We start from the raw sequence: 19,334 nt of genomic DNA on the forward strand, positions 1-19,334 counted from the left end.
ACAATTATATACACAAGTCAAAAGTCAACAACATACAAGGTCTACCATGTATCAATACAAGCAAAGTAGTTGTCCCAGAACAAACCATGAACATATAAGTGATTTTCAAGTCAAACAAAACCTTCACTTTGATAATCCACGCAACTGTTGTTGTGGTTAGATTTGCTGATGTGGCCATTTAAAATAGGTTATGGCGACTAAAAAGACACATATTTAGCTTCCGACCTTATGTCTCTCCATAAAACCAAAATTAATAATAATAATAATAACAATTAATGATTGATTAGACCAATTCCTAAAACTTCATAGGACTACTGGTTACAATGTCATTTTCCCATAAACAATTCCAAGGTTAGATGGGAGTGAGGAAAGAATGTGGGAAAATGGCATCACGCTAAGTTGGCAAAGTAAAAATAAATAGAGTTACAAAATATACCCATCTAATATATTTTTTTCTAAACTAAATGTAATAAATTGTAAAATAAGTTAGTGTTTGTTACACAGGACAAGATTGAACAGATTCGTTTTGTATAGAGTTTGGCAAGAACAAGACTAGAACAAAAATAAATATTTAACCAAGTCAATGGGACCATTTCACTTCATTTTTGCCTCACTCAAATGGATGGAAAACGATGGAACAAAATGCATGATGACAAAAAAAAAAAAAAAAAAAAAAAAAAAAAACCTTCAATATTCTTTTCACCTTCTCGAGACACTTGCCCTTTCCACGACAAAAGTCACTCCCAACACTGTTTCGTAGTTGGTTCAAAACTTCAAATCACATCATGTATGCTTCCCAAATGAAATGGATTAACTTAAATCAGAATTCTTTCGAACATTTATGTGTCCTGATTTAAATTTAAAGCTTTCAACTTTTTCTTGTTTTGCAGAAGGAACTATGCCCGATGTTTAAACATGAAACGATTAATGCGACTTTGTTTCCTCCCGATGACATATTTTTTGGGTAAGCACAAATCAGAAACATTTCTTGTAATATTCAAAGCCGTGATGTTAGACAATAGCATGGGTACGACACCACACATAGTCATAAAAAGATGTGTTTTTCAACAAAACTAAAGACACAATGTTCCAAACAATCAATTTTGTTTTAAATAATCAAGGTTTTAGGGTAGGCGAAGAATACATTGGAGGAGATGAACAGATGGTAAAGATTAGTGATGTCTCTTGTTGTGATTATATAAATATGCTTCAGTAAAGAAAATTAATGTCTCATTTATATTTAATAAATGGTAAAAAGGATTGGAGAAATTCTTAACCAATGCTACCTTGGAGAGCAAAATGATCATTTTGATAGGGACCAAAACAACAAAACGCTACGAAAAATAAAGCATTTAGGAAGAAAAAACTTTTTGGACTCCATTAAAAAAAACATGCATCGTTTTTTGCAGCATTCTCATAAAAAAATTAAGATTTTAAAATACAATCTCTAAGCGAATAATTTGTGCACTAATTACTTTGAGAATTCAGTGTTTAAATAGACCACAAAAATGTTCAATACATATTTGACCTTGTGGCTTGCATTCCAACCCAAACCATTAGACCTCTTATCACAGTAGTTGATTTTGTGTGTGTGTGTGTGAGAGAGAGAGAAAGAGAGGGAGGGATGCGGGCCCAAGTAAAAAAAAATCATTTTTGTTTTAAAATAGATTTAAATAAAGAAAATCAAAAATATATTAAAAAGGGTAAAAAACGTATTTTTATGTAGGTGAGGGACTAGTTAAAAGTTTCGTGACCACAAGGACTTAGTTTTTTAAACTTAGGGACTACATCACAGATTTTGGGAAACCACAGGGACCATTTATGAGGTTTTGTTTTGTCATTATTTAATGAATTGAAATATGTTTTCATCATTTTGAGTCCTTGAAACAAGCAATGCACAACACTTTAATGTTTTTTTAACTTATTTTGATTAGCATACATATATATGATCCAAAGTATGTATTGTAATTGTAGTAGCCTCTTTCCACTCTTTTTCCAGTTTTGTTATCATTTTCTAATTTCTAATGAATATTGTTTTTTTAGTTTAAAGTAATTTTGTGCATTTCATTTAACATGTCCCTCCAAAACCTAACTTTAGCACCTTCAATCAAGAACACAATAAAATATGATATGAATGCATGGGAGGCAAATATTGTAACTTCTATTCTAACTAGCAGATGTGATGTGCATTCACAGTGAATAAACATTCATCTTATCATCTTATCTCTCTATTTCACTATCTATGCAAAAAAATCAGTTTTGATACTTACAGAAGCTGAAGATGGATGCACAGAGACTGTATCCTAAAACACAAAAAAGGAAGAACATATCATTAGATTCACTTCCAGTATTTTTATTTTTTTTATTAAAAAAGAAGAGTAAAAGTTAAGAGGATTACTCACTGTATATAGTCTTTACTTTAAAGCTCCAGCCTCCAGCACACACGCACCAAACCATGAATCAGGTGGAACAGAAAGAATATATCATTAGAATATAATTTTTAACTTTAATTAATTATGTAACAAATAAAATCAACAAAAAAAAAAACTATGTCTCTTAACTCAGTCAGAACACACACTATAACCTATACTTCACAATGAGAAAGAAACAGATGTCATCCTCTAAAGAATGACATAGCAACTAGACAAACTCCACCACACATGCTAATTAATTAATTTCATAAGTATAAAAAAGCATGAAGAAAAAGAAAAGATTTAACAGATTTTCTGAAATATAAGCAAGTAATGATAAGTTGTCACAGAAAAATATCCAAACAGACAAACCAAAATACCTTCTCCAGAGTGCCATTTAAACATGTAAAGCACTGCCTCATACATACAGCACTGCTGGATTCCTGAATCAAAAAACATATCAGACTTCCCAAGACTTTACAGAAATTAAAAATCTTTACATAAGAAACTGGAACACAATATAGTATAAAGTAACAACACATCATCAACAAAGAAACACAAATAACAATCATTACAATTTACAAACATAAGAATTTGAAGGAAAAACACAACGAAAACAGTATTATTTTATGCAAGCATCTTAATCTATAGAGCAAAGAAAGATAAAAGAAAGTTCCAAATACAGTTTCAGAGCTTATGTTCAATATACAAAGTAGAGTAAAGAAAAACTTGAATCAGATCAAGAACAACTAGAAGAAGAATAAGAAGAAAACGCCATGTGGCGAGTTATCTTACAATAGAACACAGTACACATCCCACCGCCAACCGGTCAGGTCGGGTCGTCCATGTCATCGTACCTCCGCCATGTCAGCACATAGGTAAAGAAAGACACACATAAATGTGCAATCTAAAATGAAAATCATTAAATTGATAAAAACTCTTTTATTTTCCAGTGATGAATGGATGACTCAATGCCTGGTGTACAGTTAGCCTCTTATCAGGATCCAAAATGAAAATCTTCTCCAAAAGATCCTTAAAATTTGCTACCATTTTCGGATCCTCTCCAGGTGAGCTCATAACAATTGAACTAATATCTTTCGCCTTCATATTAACCAATCTCTTCACAGTCTAAAAACCAAACAAAACCATTAAATATAAGAAAAAAATAATAAAATATGGTTAAATCTTAAATGTAACAGATAAAAATTTCTTACCTTCTTGGTAACAGGGTCCTCCTCTATAGCAACAAAGTTAAGATCCGAATCAAAATGCTGTTCGGTAAATGCTCCCTACAAGAAGACCACAAGGGCAAAAAGGTAAAATTTTTTTAAATAGACGTTATAAAAAAAAATAAAAATTAAAAAAGCCGACCTTTCGAAGCATCTTTTTAGGGAAAGAGCCTTTGAGTTCCATGTGAAGGCGAAGCATGTCATTGTTTGTGGCGCCAGGGAAGAGAACTTTTCCAGTGTAAAGCTCAAACAGACAGCAGCCAACAGACCACATGTCAACAGGGTGATCATAAGTCAAACCTAAAACTGCATGACAACATGTTTGACTGGTCAATGACTTGTTCCACAAGTAATAATTATATACAAAAAAGTCAATGCTTGCTTGCTTACTTATTTCAGGGGCACGATAAAAGCGGCTAACAAGGTAAGGTGTGATCTCGTTCTTCCCAGCAAACATGGCGTTCCCAAAGTCACAAAGCTTCAGAACATTCTTCGCATCATTTACCTAAACAAAATATTTCAAGTTAGTGCCTTCAAAACTGTAAATTACAGAACTGGTCCCTGTACTTTTCAACACTTAACTTGTTTAGCCCAATATTGAAGTTTTTTAATCTTTGGTCCCTGGGACTCTGTTTTTGGTTCATAATTTAAAGTTTCATATTGATTCCAGTCCTCATTTCAAGGTTACAGGGACCAAAATCAATATGAAACGTTGAAATATGGATGAAAACTGTAAAAAGATTCATTTTTGGACTATATAAAGTTACAGTCGGAAAGGACAGATTATTTTTGTAATTTACTCAAAAAAAAAAGTTGACTTTTTTCAGTTTTGGTACTTATTTCAAGGTTTAGTTTTGATTTTGGTCCTTAATTTAAGATTTTATACTGATTTGGGTAACTTCTTTCAAAGTTTCATTTGGATTTTGGTTCTTAATTTAAGGTTTCATTTCGATTTTGGTCCTTAATTCAAGGTTCTAGGGACCAAAATCAATATAAAACATTAAAATAAGGATAAAAAATGTAAAAAGTTTCAACTTTGGAATATATACAGTAAGAGTCAGAAAACACATAGACCATTTTTGTAATTTACTGAGAAAAAATTTAAATTTTTTCAGTTTTGGTACATATCTCAACGTTCCATATTGATTTAGGTCCTTAATTTAATGTTTCATATCGATTTTGGTCCTTGTTTTTTGGTTTCATGTCGATTTTGGTCCTTATTTCAAGGTGCCAGGGACCAAAATCAATATGAAACCTTGAAATAAGAATAAAAACTGTAAAAAGATCCAATTTTGGACTATATAAAGTCAAGAGTCAGAAAGCACAGAGACCAAGTTTGTAACTTTTTCAGTTTTGGTACTTATTTCAAAGTTTCATTTTGATTTTGGTCCTTAATTTAAGATTACATATCAACTTTGGTCCTTATGTCAAGGTTCCAGGGACCAAAATCAACATAAAACCTTGCAATAAGGATGAAAACTGTAAAGATTTGATTTTGGACTAGCTACAGTAAGAATCAGAAAGCATAGAGACCATTTTTGTAATTTAATCAGAAAAAATTTGAACTTTTTTCAGTTTTGGTCCTTATTTCAAGGTTCCAGAGACCAAAATCAATACGAAACCTCTCAAAGATGACCTAAACTGAGAAAAGTTTCAACTTTGGACTAAACAGGGTAAAGTCAGAAAGTACAGGGACCATTGTTGTAATTTAGTCAAAAGATAAAAAAGGTGATGGAACTGACCAGCATGTTATCAGGCTTGATGTCAGTGTGAAGGACACCACAGTTTCTAAGGTGTTTTAGAGCAATGAAGAGCTGTTTTGCATAGGCCCTTACAGCAGTTAGTTTAAGACCAATATTTCTACCAAACTTCTTTAATACTTCACGAAGATTCATATGAAGAGACTCAAAAACTAAACAAAGATGATTCCGATACTTGAAACTAGAAATAAACCGCACACAGTGCCTCCTGTCCTCCATGTCAGCACCTACTAACTTCTTCAGTATCACCAGCTCTTCCAATCCAGCTTTATACCTAACATAACAACAAACTCAGCATACTCAATTGTTGTCTCATTGACCAAGTCAAAGTCAAACAAACTGCTTACATTTTGTCATTGTTGCGTATGATTTTTATTGCCACTTCTTCTGGATCAGTGGATCCAGCTTTCAGATCTTTTGCACGAACCACTGTTGAAAACACACCTTTCCCATGTGCTGCAAGAACTTCATATCTGCTATCAAGTACTTCTCCAAAACGGTAGCCTAAATGTGTCAAAAGGGTAAATCAGGAAACTTGTGTAATAAAGGGTAAAAGTGTCAGATCTTGTGATATACTTACTGTAGTAACCTTCTGCATCATCCCAGTTATCCTGAAGACCACTTCTTTGAATGGCTAAACCATCTCCTTTTCCCTGAACATATATAACAAAACCTTATAAGCAAATCTGTTATTAGATTTTAGAAATAATGAGTGTGTGTGTGTGTGTCTTACAGGTTTTCGGACTCCAGTTGGTGATTCTCCAAATATATCATCAGAGAACATGTCATTTGATCTTTCCTCTTTCTGTTCATTTAAAAGAAACCAAAGTCATTGATCTCAAACATTTCACAGAAAATTAGTAAAGAAACTCATACAAATAGAAGGTCAAGATTTACCCTTTCACGTGCATGAGGTGGAGATTCCCCAAATATATCATCACCATTTGATCTTTCACTCTGTGATTTGATTCCCATTAAAACCAAAATCATTACTACACATCAAGTAAAAAAGAAAAAAAGAAATGAAAAAAAAACTCACCTTTGGAGTACCCTCTCCAAGTCCACCTGTGCCAGATGTCCTCTCAACACCATTTTGTGGAGGAGATCTTCCAACTGAAAATGGAGTGTCTCCTGTGTTACTATCTGACAATTCCCCTTGACCTTCAAGAGTGCCTGAATTTGCTTTAGCTGAAGATACATAAAGTCATAAACTATTAGATTATTCGACACAAATAAGTCATAAGTTTCTTATATGCTCAAATGGGAAGAAGAAGAAGAAAGAAAGAAAAAACCTCACATGTATCCTCTAATTGAGGCACAGGTTGTTGCTGCTGCTGTTTCAATGATTTAGTCTTGTACTTTTCAAGAATGGCTTGTCTACGCCTTCTACTTTCCTCCTTTATTCTATTAAGATCTTCTTCTTCATCTTCCTCAATTTGCAATGAACTTCTTTCTTGATACATCTCTTCATCAGCCTCCTCCCTATTCAAAACATAATTTAGAAAAAAAAACAGCATTAACTGACAAAACAGATGTATGAAACAATAAAACAAACCTTTTAGTCTTCTCTATATCTACATCTGAAGATGCACCTTTGTGACTTTCACCCTTTTGTCCATCATATTTCCTAGTTCTATCTCTGTAGTCTGTTTCTTCAGGTCTATGATGTTTGTAATCATTGTTCCTATCATTGTAATCATAGTTTCTTCTACTTCTACTATCTCTCTCAAAATCCCTCCTTTCCCTCTCTCTCCTGTCTCTATTATCCCTTTCTCTTTCTCTTTCTCTTTCTCTGTCTCTATATCGTTCTGAATCCTTGTTACTTTTGTTAAGCCTTTCCACTTCAGTTTCCTTCTTTTTCATTCTATCTCTCTCAATCTCTTTCAAATCTCTCCCTCTATCTCTATCTCTCTCCCTATCTCTGCTGCCCTCTCTAATTCTCTCTCCAGGATCCCTGCTGTGATGCTTATCTACTTGTAGACTATGTCTGCTACGACTAGAACTACGCTCTCTTTCTTTGTCCCTTATCAAATCTCTACTCCCATGTTTGTAGTCCTTCGAGGGCTTATTTGTCCTTTCACTATCAGCATCCCCACTGTGTTTCCTGCTTGTGTAATACTCAACATCCTCTTTGTGTGTTTCAAGGCGAGATGCTCCATGAGAAATGCTTCTAGAACGTGACCTCTCCCTACCTTGCTCATGAGACCTAGATCTACTAGTAGTAGAAACATCTTCTCGGCTTCTTTCATGTGCATGGTTTCTTGATGAGTCTTTATGTGTTTTCAAATGGTTGTCATTAGATGGATGTTTTTTGTGGGCCCTTGTTTCATGATCCTCATCATAAAGGGTTTTTATGTTATCGTTTCCACCAGGGGAAACGCTTCTCATATGCCCATTATTGTTATCCTCCTTGCTTAAACTTTCCTCCTTAACATGACTATGGTTGGGCACGACCAGAGCTCCATGGGTTTCCTGCAAACAAGACATATAAAAAAGAAACAATGAAAGAACATTTATGATAGGTAGAGATCCCAAAAGGTTAACATTAGACAACAAGTTCAAGAACTGCAGGAAAAGAAAAGGAGTAAGAGACATGTAACCAGTTCTTACAAATCAGTTGAAAATCATCAGTAGTCTTCAGGATACGCCTAATTTTTTTAACTGTGGCCTGGAAAAAAGATGTAACTGGTGGTGGAGTGGATTGCTCCTTTTCAGATTCATATCATAATTCTGTGGGTTGCAAACAGGACTTTAAAACATTTGTAAGAACCCCAAGAAATACCAAGGCCTCCGTTACACAAATGAACAGGGAGGAATACAAAAGCCAAAAGTACAGACATGCTTGTTATGGCTGTCAAAGGAAGTTCCTTGATTGCAAAAGCAACAAAAACAACATGGTTTCATTCAAGCTTTAGGGGGGCTGAATGGAATGGATTTAAGATTCTTGATTGAAAAAAACGAGTGTTTTTGTTTGCTTGTGCAATAGCAAACTTGCTTATGCTGCCATAGCAATGTCTTGCGAAATCTACGATATTAGAAGGTAAAGTTAAATCCTTTTTGGATGCTGAGAAACCGAAACCCTATTTCTACTCCATCCACTTAAAATGAAATCGACTTTATCAAAGACGAAATTGGGTGCAAATAGCCCATTTGCATACCTAATCTTTGTCAATTTCTCAGCAACCAATAGTAACCACGAAAAAAATTTGTTGCAGTTCATGGATTATAACAGAAACAAGAAAAAAGAAAGTAAGGAGGGTCCGAACAGACCATTTTGATTTCTCCAGACTCGGCATCAGAATCTGCAGTCTTCTTCACCCCGACATCAGCGCCATCCTCTTCCAAAATCTCTCCTTCTTCCATGTCATAATCGGGCTGAGAATTAGCAGACGGAAGAAGAGGAAGAGGAGGAGGAGGCATATTTGTGGTTTCTTCCTCGCCCTCTTCACGTCTGTCTTCGTGCTTGTCGTGCTTTCGACTATGATGACGGTGGTGGCGGCGGCGGTGATGGCGGTGCTTACGGCGTTTCGAGGGTTCTTCAGATTCGTCGTCAGAGGAACGACGATGCTTACGTTCTTCGTTGTCGCTGGCCATGGGGAAAACTAGGGTTAGGATTTGCAGAAAAAGGGGCAAAATCGAAGGAGATAGCGAGGATTATAGATTCGATACGAATTGCGATTTGCGAGTGAGGTTAAACGGAGTAAAGAAATCGCAATGGTTTGTCTTGAATCTTGCAAAGGATTTCTGCCCAACCTTAGAATCGTCACTCATATATGCATTATTGGTATCGGTACCATGTGAAAGAAATAAATCCTTTAAGTCTTTAAAATTCTATAAAGATTACCATACTTATGTATTTTAAAAAATAAATAATAAATAATAATAAAATAACTTTTTTGTGTTTATTTTAAAAAATAATCTCAATAAAATTGTTTTTGCAAAATAATCATATTCTCCGGAATGGATTTCGAACTGTGGACCCGGCCCGACCTATTCAACCCATTCCGGAATGCACACTCTGGAATACTCCGACATGTTCTGGAGTACAATTTATAAAACCGTATTCCGGATTTTATCCCGACATATTCTGGAGCACAAACTACAAACATATTCTAACACATTATTGCCCTTTCTACATATTTCAGACTAAAAACCCAAAGAATATATGGAACACAATCTCGATGATTTATTCGCTTTACGAGTAAATCCTTGACTCCTACACTTTTAGTTGTTTGATTTTTAAGATTATTGATGTAAGTAAGTTAGTCCGAAACACAAATAACACATTCCAGGTCGTTTGTAGATGTTTAATTGATAGTTAGGACTAACCCAAAACTAGTTTAGTTATCGTCTTAGGCTATTATACATCGAAATTTGATATACCGGAACACGAAAAGCAAGTATGGAACATGGGGGGAATGCGAGGAACTACTCTGGAACACGAAAAACATGTCTGGAATGTGCATAACAGTTTCGGAATGTTCATCACATTTCGTTTCGGTTCACCGTTTTAAACTTCTGAATTTACTTTCAAATTATTTTGGTTGGTTTTATTTGCAACATGACAAGATTTTTGAATCATCAATTACACTATCTTGCACACCCACAATTGTTGCAGATATGCTTGTGACACTCAGGGACACACCGCCATGTAAGGCTATATTTCGAAAGACCTATATTTGTAGGTGGTTAGCTATTCCTGTGGGGGTAAAAGGGGATCCTTTAATTCTACATTACGTTTTTTGCCACGAAGTTGTGACGGACCCTCGAAGCGAAGTAGAGGAAATGGTTTTTGAGGTTGGGGGTACGAGCTGACTTTCAGGAAGAAAGAATTTTATATTCTCACCGACTTCCAATTTGGTGAATATTTGTTGCCTCCGATTATGGTCTTGCCGTTCGGTCCCGTGTATTTCAGGTGGTTAAGAAGAATGAGTCTGTGAAATTAAAATATGAAAGTAATGTGTTTAGCTACGACACACGTTTACATGACACATTCTTTAACATCATCGCCTCGCAACTCGCCTACCTATGAGCCTCCACAAAAGAAGGCACAACCAGATGTTGGCAAAGGTTCATATGCATCTGACCCACCACCACCACAACCCAATGTACCATCAACTAATAAGGACTAAATTATAGTCGGGTTGCAAATGGAGGTTGATGAATGTCACGAGTAGTTTGTCACATGAGATGCATGTTATACAACTTGAGGCTATGGTATCCATGTTTCTACAATGTATTAAAAAAGTGTGGGATACGAAGGTGGTACCGTGGTACTGGTACTTCACAAGGGGGGATACATTTTTAATTATTTCACTCCCGTATATTTTTAGTTAACTCTATGGTATACCCTTAATTACATCGTTTATGATTAAATGACCTTGGTACCGCATAGGAAAATGACTTATGGGGCCATGGATATGTGTTGGGTGTGTCTCTACAGCCGTCAAATGAAGGACTTTGTAACACCCCATTTTCCATTTTATATTTTAAAATAAGTAATTATCAAAGAAATTGATTTATAATGTTAGGGGTTATTATTTTTTAGTTGAAATAATAATGTTATTTAAGGGTATCATATTAGTTTGTACAAGGTTATTTACGAGGGGTTAGAAAGAGATAATTCTAAAGAAAAATGCTAAATTTGCAAGGAATTAAGGAGGAGGACCTAAGTGTAAATGTTTTGAACCACGGGGATCCAAGTAACCCAAGGAGGAAGTTGAACTAATATAAAACTTAAAACCCTAGACTTTCACTAAGAAAGAGTTTGACCAAAGAGGAGGAAAAGGGAAACAACTCCAAGTTGGAAAATTTTCGGAATTCTCGTTTTTTAAGATCTTTTTTTAAACGGAAAATCTAACTTACTCATAAATTATTCTTTAAATTCACTTATGTCCACGACGAGATTTGAACTCTCAGCCTCAAAGAGGGAGGGCAACGCCGAATACCAATGAGCTAGAAGCCCTTTGGTCCGTTTTTAAAGATCTTACAACAGTGTTTGGACGATCCCCGGAGAATGAACCATCGGATGATCGAGAAAATTGGAGTGCAACTTCCGAAGACCTATATTAAAGTTTTTACCTTTGGAATTTTATTTTTATTGTCTGGAGCTCGAGTCACATATCTGAAATCATGACAAAAGTTTAAGGGTTGTTGTCAATCGTTTTAAGTGCAAGGCTTGTATGGAGCTTTCAATCTCAACAACGTAGATATGATTTCTTCCTCATTGCTTGGAAAAGTCTTATAGGACATAGCGCTGATGTGTTACAGACTTGGAAGGTCTTAATTTAATTTGGGACTTAATGCATTGAGTGGATTGAACCCTGACCCTAGTTTCATCTTTCTGAAAAATCCATTGTTTTGTCCCGTTTTTTGTAAACATCATAATTGATGCTAGAGACATCGGTTTTGGTTAAAACAGGTGCCCAAAGTTATGTATTTGAGTCTTCTTCATTTCATTAGTTTTACACGAAAGTTGGAAATGCCTCTAATTAGGGTGAAATCGATCATTTGCTCACACTGGTCCGGATTGAGCTCCTATGCAAGGCAGTTTTGTAAAATTCGTCAAAGATTATAGAAAAAATCGTATGAAGGCATGCGAGTAGTCCCTGAAAAGGTATGGATCTGAACAACATAAGTGTTGTACATTTTTGCAAAATTCGGAGTTTAAGGAGGGAAAAACAGGTCCTGAACATACCATAATTTTGATGTAAAAATCTAAAATTTAGTCCATAATCCATTTATAGTTCTCGGGTATCAAAGTAGCCATAATTTAACTCTGTTTATTATTATTAGGAAGGTTGAAGGTAGTCATGTTGTAAAGGGTGTATCAGGCTACTTCAAAGAGTGTTTTATATTGGAGGTGAGTTTCGCACTTCATGACCTTAGGGTAGTATATGCCTATTATTAGGTCGGGTGAGACTAGGAACTATATAATTAATAGTTAATGCACTTGTTGTATGAATTATATTTGATGTTCTTATTTGTTAAATGGATTGTGTGTGTGTGTGTGTGTGTGTGTGTGTGTGTATATATATATATATATATATATATATATATATATATATATATATATGTGTGTGTGTGTGTGTGTGTGTGGGGCCGAAGGCCGAAAGGCCGAGCCGAATCGGATTGACCGAAAGCCATTGTGTTGAGCTAGGGGGCCGAAGGTAGAGACGCCGAAAGCCATTGTTTTAAATGTAATATTTAGCATATTGTCAATAATTTTTTGTATCTTCTTAATTTTACTGCTATAGTCTGATCAAAATTTTATAATATTAACAATTATAGATAAAATTTAAACTTCAGTGGCTATGATTAGTAGATAATCAAGACATCGATTTGCTGCTACTCTACATGGTGTATATGGGCTAATGTTATAGGATGTGGATATTCTTCATTGGGGAGGAAAGATGATGTTTTAATGGTTTGGGAACAAGGTTATGAACATCTCGTTCATCATTGTACAGATTTGAAGCACATACTAGAGCTGGAAGAACAAGTGTCTACATAAAATATTTAGGTATTGGCATATAGCGATGTGTTTTTTTTTCCACATTGCTTTAACTATGCTCTTGGGTTGTGCTTAGCATGGCCTTAGAAACTTCCTAGTATATATATATATATATATATATATATATATATATATATATATATATATATATATATATATATTGAAATTATTGGAAAAACCTAAAAATTTAAATTTTCAAAATTTAATATTAAAGTTAATAAAGATACATTGTGCGTTATTTTGGTATGACATATTTTCGAAAGAAAAAAATTGTCGAAAGTAACTGTTCGGCAGTTGAACACCAGGCCCCCATACACATGAATACATATACACGCGCACACATAATTATCTAATTATCATATCCAGGTAGATCCACTATAAAAGAACCTTCGATTATAAATCTCTTCACACATACAAGTATTTTATTGATATTTGTTAATAGATAGATTCATTTTTTCAATGAGTTTAGTAAATTAAGAATGAAAACATCAATATATCTACAATTTTTTTTAGCTTCTGATTAAATGTAATTGTGGTTGTAGTAGAAAAATTAGTAAACTCGGTTTTAAAACATTAAGGGCGTAAACAAAAATCTAAACCATCAACCTAAAGTTCACCAACATAAACTCTAAAACTATTTCTCGAAAACAAAAATAAATCATTCACCATCCTCCGAAATTAAACTAATCGACGAAAATAAATTATTTGCCAAAAAAAAAAATTCTCCGCATACCGATAAATGGCCGCTGCATCGCGCGGGTATCGTGCTAGTGTATATATATATATATATATATATATATATATATATATATATATATATATATATATAACAATCATATTAGGTTTGGTAGTGACTAAACTCAAAACAAAACCAATCACAATGATGGTATAAGTTAGGAAAAATTAGAGTAAATTACCTCAAACCATATGGATCATTCATGTAATTACTCTAAAGATAAAATTGCAAATTTTGTCCATGTGATTTGTCAAAAATTGGGACTCCGGTCCAAAATGTTTTGGAGTTGCACCACTGCTCCAAAAAACTATTTTGTTGCAAGTTTGGTCCAAAGTTACATAAAACATTTAAAATGATAGATATGACCCTATTTTTTAATATTACAATAATTAAAAAAAACTATAAGAAAGTTATATGAGTGTTTATACTCCACCACCCCCCCCCCCCCACCTCACCACAAATTGAAAAACATAGCGGAATTAATAAAATTAGGATAGAATTGTACCTGAATGATGCGTCGGAATGGATTGATTGTCTGGGTTTGATATGTTTATATGAATATATGGATATGTTTGGATAGGGTTCTGCTATTCAGAAATAGAAAATCTATTTCAACAGAAGAAGATTGAGAACAACTCAAATCTTAAACACTCAAATTTAGCTTATCCATTCCATATGGGCAAAGGCCCTATTTATAGGCTCAAAGGAGCCGAGTACAATAATAGAACTGCAATCGATTGATTGCAATATGACAAACCTATTTGCATTAATGCCCCCTAGAGTATTGAAGGTCTTACATACTTTATTTTACTATGCTACCGACACTTTGCATACAATAATTATAAAAGACAAAACCATAAATAATTACAAATTCCTTTCCATATTGAAAGGCCACATGTCTTCAATAATGTGTCTTCTTTAATAATGGCTTCTTATGTCATTGCTTACGTCATTCCTCCCGCCTCCGAAAAGACATGTTTTTGAATAGTGTTTGCTTGTGTCATGGTTGACGTTAATCTTCCATGAATGGTGTTTCTTCTGTGTTTTCTGAACAGTGACTGCAATTGTGTCTTGGAGCATGCATAATATGTTTGCAAAGTTGTTTCTTGATATCATCGGGTAATTCAGCCAGTTGATGAGAAAAATTTTCGAAAGGTTGTTCGAATGTTTCAATTGCTTTCATTGCTTCCGGAGTGATTTCATTGTCTGTTAAAGAGTAGATAATGAAAGTTTTACTAGCATAATTTACTCTGATTCTTGACCTTTGATCTTTACCGTTGCCAATGCGTGATGATGCTAAATAAACACCGGCAAGTGCAAAGATTAGATGTTCTTGTGTTGGGGATTCATGGGGTAGATCATCTTTTGTTGGTTTTGAGCCGTTGCTTATTCTCATGTTTGCAAAAGTAATACTTGGGACAATTAGTTGAGATTCTTCATCAAAAATTGGGTAGCTAGAATGCATTTTGATGAATAATCCTCTTTCTTGTTTTGCAAAGCGTATTTTATAATTTCTGATGATAGTTTGCACAGCAGAAGGAAATTCGCTGATGCAGTGTAGATTGGTGCCTTCTAGATAGATGGTGTCGATGAACCCATGAATAAAATAATCCCATAAAGTCATAGGATCTGATAAGTCGGCTAAGAAAACTGCTTTAGGACCTGGTCGTCTGGCTACTGGGTAAAAGCCCATCAGAGAATGGACTTCGGTGTATGAGATTAGGCTGTCCCATAATTCGGCAAATTTTTTGGCAGATGGTTTTTTCATGGCTTCTTTTTCTTTGGTTGATAGAATGGATTCAAGGGCAATTTTTGCATTTAATTGGTTAAGGGATCTTGGGATGGATACAGGTTTTTGTGGTGTGAAGCTGGTCATAGGTTTTTGTGGTGTTAGGAGAACTGTTTTTGAACATTCTACGTTATCTTTTATTACTGTTTTGTATGCTTCGTTGTATGCGGCTTCTGCTTCATTTTTCGTTTTGTAGCTTTTGTGAATGATATTTTTTTCAAGAATATATGAACTGGCGATTCCCCAATTGTCATATACTCCTTTGTTTTCTCCGTTGAAAATCACGTACCATTTCTTTATATTTTTATGATCTGCTTGAAGTGGTGGATATTCTTCTGGATTTATAGGTTGTTTTTCTGACTTGAGCATTGTTTGTGGCTGACTATCATCGGATGAAATTTCTTGAATGTCTTCTTTTGGTTGCTTCGTTGTTGAACTGCTAGCTGCTTCTTCTTTAGGTACTGATTGAGATGATAGAATTTGTATTGTTTGTCGTAGTTGTTCTTTTTCTCGTCTGACTGCTTCGAGTTGTCTGACTAACGATGCTTCTTGATCTTCTTTCTGTTTGAACTGGTGTTTGATTTGCTTCATGATTGCTTCCATTTCAATATATTTGTGGACTGAATGTTTGCGTTTCTTGAGTACCTGTATGATTTATGAATTTTGTTTGTTTCAAATGATGATATGAAAATTTTCATATCAATGTATGCTTTTGGTGATATATTCATATCACTGTATGCTTTTGGTGATATATTCATATCACTGTATGCTTTTGGTGATATATTCATATCACTGTATACTTTATCATTGTTTACTTCGGATGGTACTTTCATACCATTGTATACTTTAACAATGTATATTCCAGATAGGTTAGATATAAGGTTTCCCTCAAGTAATACTTTTTCTATAGGATTATGTACCTGCATCTGAATCAGAATCAGTTGTATATGCATAAATATCTATATCTGAATCTTCTATGGGTTCGTATCCAAGGTCGTATGCAATTTTTAATATATTTGTTTTTTTTTTCTTTTTTAGTCTTTTTCGGGCATTCATAAGCTTTGTGTCCTTCTTCTTGACATATCCAACATTTACAGTCTTTTTTATTTGATGGGCAATAATTTGTTTTGGATTGATATTTTTGTTTATATTGTTTTCTATTTCGAAAATATTTTCTTTCCCCTTGTTTATAATATTCTTTATATTTGGGTTTATAAGTTTGTTTTTTCCAAATTTTCTTTTTACTTTGTTGTTTTTCTTTACAACCATATTGATTTATTTTGTTAGAAAGGATGTCACAACATAAATCAATTTTTGCATCTTGTGCTGTTTTTTGTTCTAAACATTTTTTCTGCATCCATGCTTTTAATATGCTTATTCGTGCTCCTAAGGTGTCTGCAACTTTATTTTGTTGTAATGCTTCTTGGAAATCTTTTATTACACTTTGGCTTACTAATGATGGTAATTTTTGATAGAACATATCTAATGCTGCCTTTTTTCTAATGGAATCTAAATTATAATAATGTTCAGAATATTCACATATAAATGGTTCTAAATAACACATATTACAAATTCGTAAATTAGTTAAATGCCATAGTGATTCTAATTGAAAAGTTTCTTTTGATATTTTATCTTCAATTTGTTTTCCTATGAATTCCTGAATAAGACGGCTTAATACATTTTTAAATGTTTCCATAGCATCAGTGGTGGCTATCATCATTGTTTCGGTTTCATCAAGAGATGAAAGGAAACGATATGCGTTACCTTGTGTTTTATGAATGATATAATTAAGAAAATGTTTTGGGTGTAAATTTCTTAATTCTTCGATTAACTGAATTTGTACTCTCATTTTATTACTCCATTCTTGAATTTTTGCTTCAGGATTTTGGTCACAATCAATAAAAAGAATATCTGAATTTGTTGGAAATGTAAATAATTTAGGTATGTATTGAGGAGGTATTTTTTCCCATTTGTTTTGTTTATTTTTAACCATTCCTTGTCTATATAAAAAATTTTCTTCTAATGAAGGTGGTCCATAAATATATTGACTTTGATAATCATCTTCAACATATGATTGTTTTCGTTTTAATCCAAAATTGTTTTGTGAATCTCTATATGGATTTGAATAAGGGTTTTCATCATCTGAAGAAAAATCATATATTACTTCTGCGTCATTATCATCTGAATTATTTTCTATTTCTATATTATTTTCTTGTGTTTCAGATGGAATTTCTAGTGCTGCAAATAATTTAGTTAGTGTTTCTACTTTTTCTTGTAAAGTTTCCATATATTGTGTGTATTAAAAATAAAATTTTTAGTTTCTTTTTTCTAGTGAAGTAGTTGTTTTTTCTATCATATTTAACAAATTAATTTTGTTATTTTATCTTCAAGGTTTTTTATTTGTTCTTGTTTCCAATTTATACTATTATTTATTATATGTATTACTTCAATATTAGATATACAATTTATCATTGATATGTCAGAATCTATTTTTAAGTCTAAAAGAAATTTTTTAGATTGTTTCAATGTTTTACGAAAAAATTTTAATTCTTGTTTATTTGTATCTAGGCTTGAAAAACTCATGATTATAATTTTATAATAATAATGGTTTAGTTTCGTTTTGGATTTAAAGTTACGATTAAAATTTTATTAAAAAATAGTATTGGTAATTATAATAATGTTTAAAAAACATACGTTTTAAAATACAAATAGTTTTATTTTTAGACGACGTATTTGCTTATAACGGATTTTAATACTAGTTCTTATGAAATATCTAACATCATGAATATGGTTATTGTTTAAAATTGTACCTTGATTATTAGGTTTGTAAGAATCCTTGAGATTTTTCTTATAATTATTTATAGATTCTTGGATTTGCTGTATTCTTAAAATAATATTTCTATTAGGAATACAATTCATCAAAATTTTGTTAGACATAAATATAAGCATGAATTTGATTAATTTGATTATTAAGAACGAGTATTATTTTAATAAAAATTTCAAATTTTGTAGAATTAATAGTTAAACAACTCGAAATGATACTATCATGAAGAAATAAAAGTAATCTAACAATTGAAAATATCTTGAGACATATTTATGGTATTAAATCTTCTTACGATAAATATTTTAATTGTTGATAACTTTTTTAAATATGTTATTCATTATCATGTTTATGATGCTTATCATGTTTATGATGCTGCATATGCATATATTCTTATTAACGATAGATTGAATATGCAAACTAATAATAAGAATAATAAGAACGTTACTTAGCTCTGATACCAAATTGAAAAACATAGCGGAATTAATAAAATTAGGATAGAATTGTACCTGAATGATGCGTCGGAATGGATTGATTGTCTGGGTTTGATATGTTTATATGAATATATGGATATGTTTGGATAGGGTTCTGCTATTCAGAAATAGAAAATCTATTTCAACAGAAGAAGATTGAGAACAACTCAAATCTTAAACACTCAAATTTAGCTTATCCATTCCATATGGGCAAAGGCCCTATTTATAGGCTCAAAGGAGCCGAGTACAATAATAGAACTGCAATCGGTTGATTGCAATATGACAAACCTATTTACATTAATGCCCCCTAGAGTATTGAAGGTCTTACATACTTTATTTTACTATGCTACCGACACTTTGCATACAATAATTATAAAAGACAAAACCATAAATAATTACAAATTTCTTTCCATATTGAAAGGCCACATGTCTTCAATAATGTGTCTTCTTTAATAATGGCTTCTTATGTCATTGCTTACGTCATTCTGCCCCCCCCCCCTCTTTACATCAGGTTCAACCTGAATTTTGGATGTCCAGCTCCGACGAATTGACGCCTCGCCGAAAAAGGAAAGACACAAATTGAGGACCATAACTAGTTATTA

The 19,334-nt window shown here is 33.2% G+C and overlaps 1 protein-coding gene across 6 annotated transcripts; it reads right to left on the bottom strand.

Annotated features, from left to right (window-relative positions):
• Positions 1–433: 433 nt before the first annotated feature.
• Positions 434–9,189, bottom strand: LOC145133022 (Protein kinase superfamily protein). 6 transcript variants are annotated; one of them, XR_013718345.1, is made up of 17 exons: positions 8,671–9,189; positions 6,956–7,872; positions 6,698–6,882; positions 6,440–6,588; positions 6,298–6,357; positions 6,134–6,205; positions 5,981–6,053; positions 5,748–5,904; positions 5,383–5,674; positions 4,031–4,145; positions 3,783–3,946; positions 3,626–3,700; positions 3,207–3,539; positions 2,792–2,854; positions 2,403–2,432; positions 2,271–2,303; positions 434–792 (listed from the first exon to the last, which is right to left on the bottom strand). XR_013718345.1 is itself a non-coding variant. In XM_079067968.1 (13 exons), exons 1-13 carry the CDS (start codon positions 8,992–8,994, stop codon positions 3,354–3,356), a joined length of 2,769 nt encoding a protein of 922 aa, XP_078924094.1. In that variant the 5' UTR covers positions 8,995–9,189; the 3' UTR covers positions 3,075–3,353. The 6 variants fall into 6 exon arrangements, 1 of the variants encoding a protein (XP_078924094.1); XR_013718344.1 differs by having other exon boundaries at positions 2,403–2,854; XR_013718343.1 differs by lacking the exon at positions 434–792 and having other exon boundaries at positions 2,094–2,303.
• Positions 9,190–19,334: the final 10,145 nt, after the last annotated feature.

This window comes from Lactuca virosa, chromosome 8, assembly GCF_052849685.1.
Source record: "Lactuca virosa cultivar CGN04683 chromosome 8, Lactuca_virosa_CGN04683_v6, whole genome shotgun sequence".
Lineage (NCBI taxonomy): Eukaryota > Viridiplantae > Streptophyta > Magnoliopsida > Asterales > Asteraceae > Lactuca > Lactuca virosa.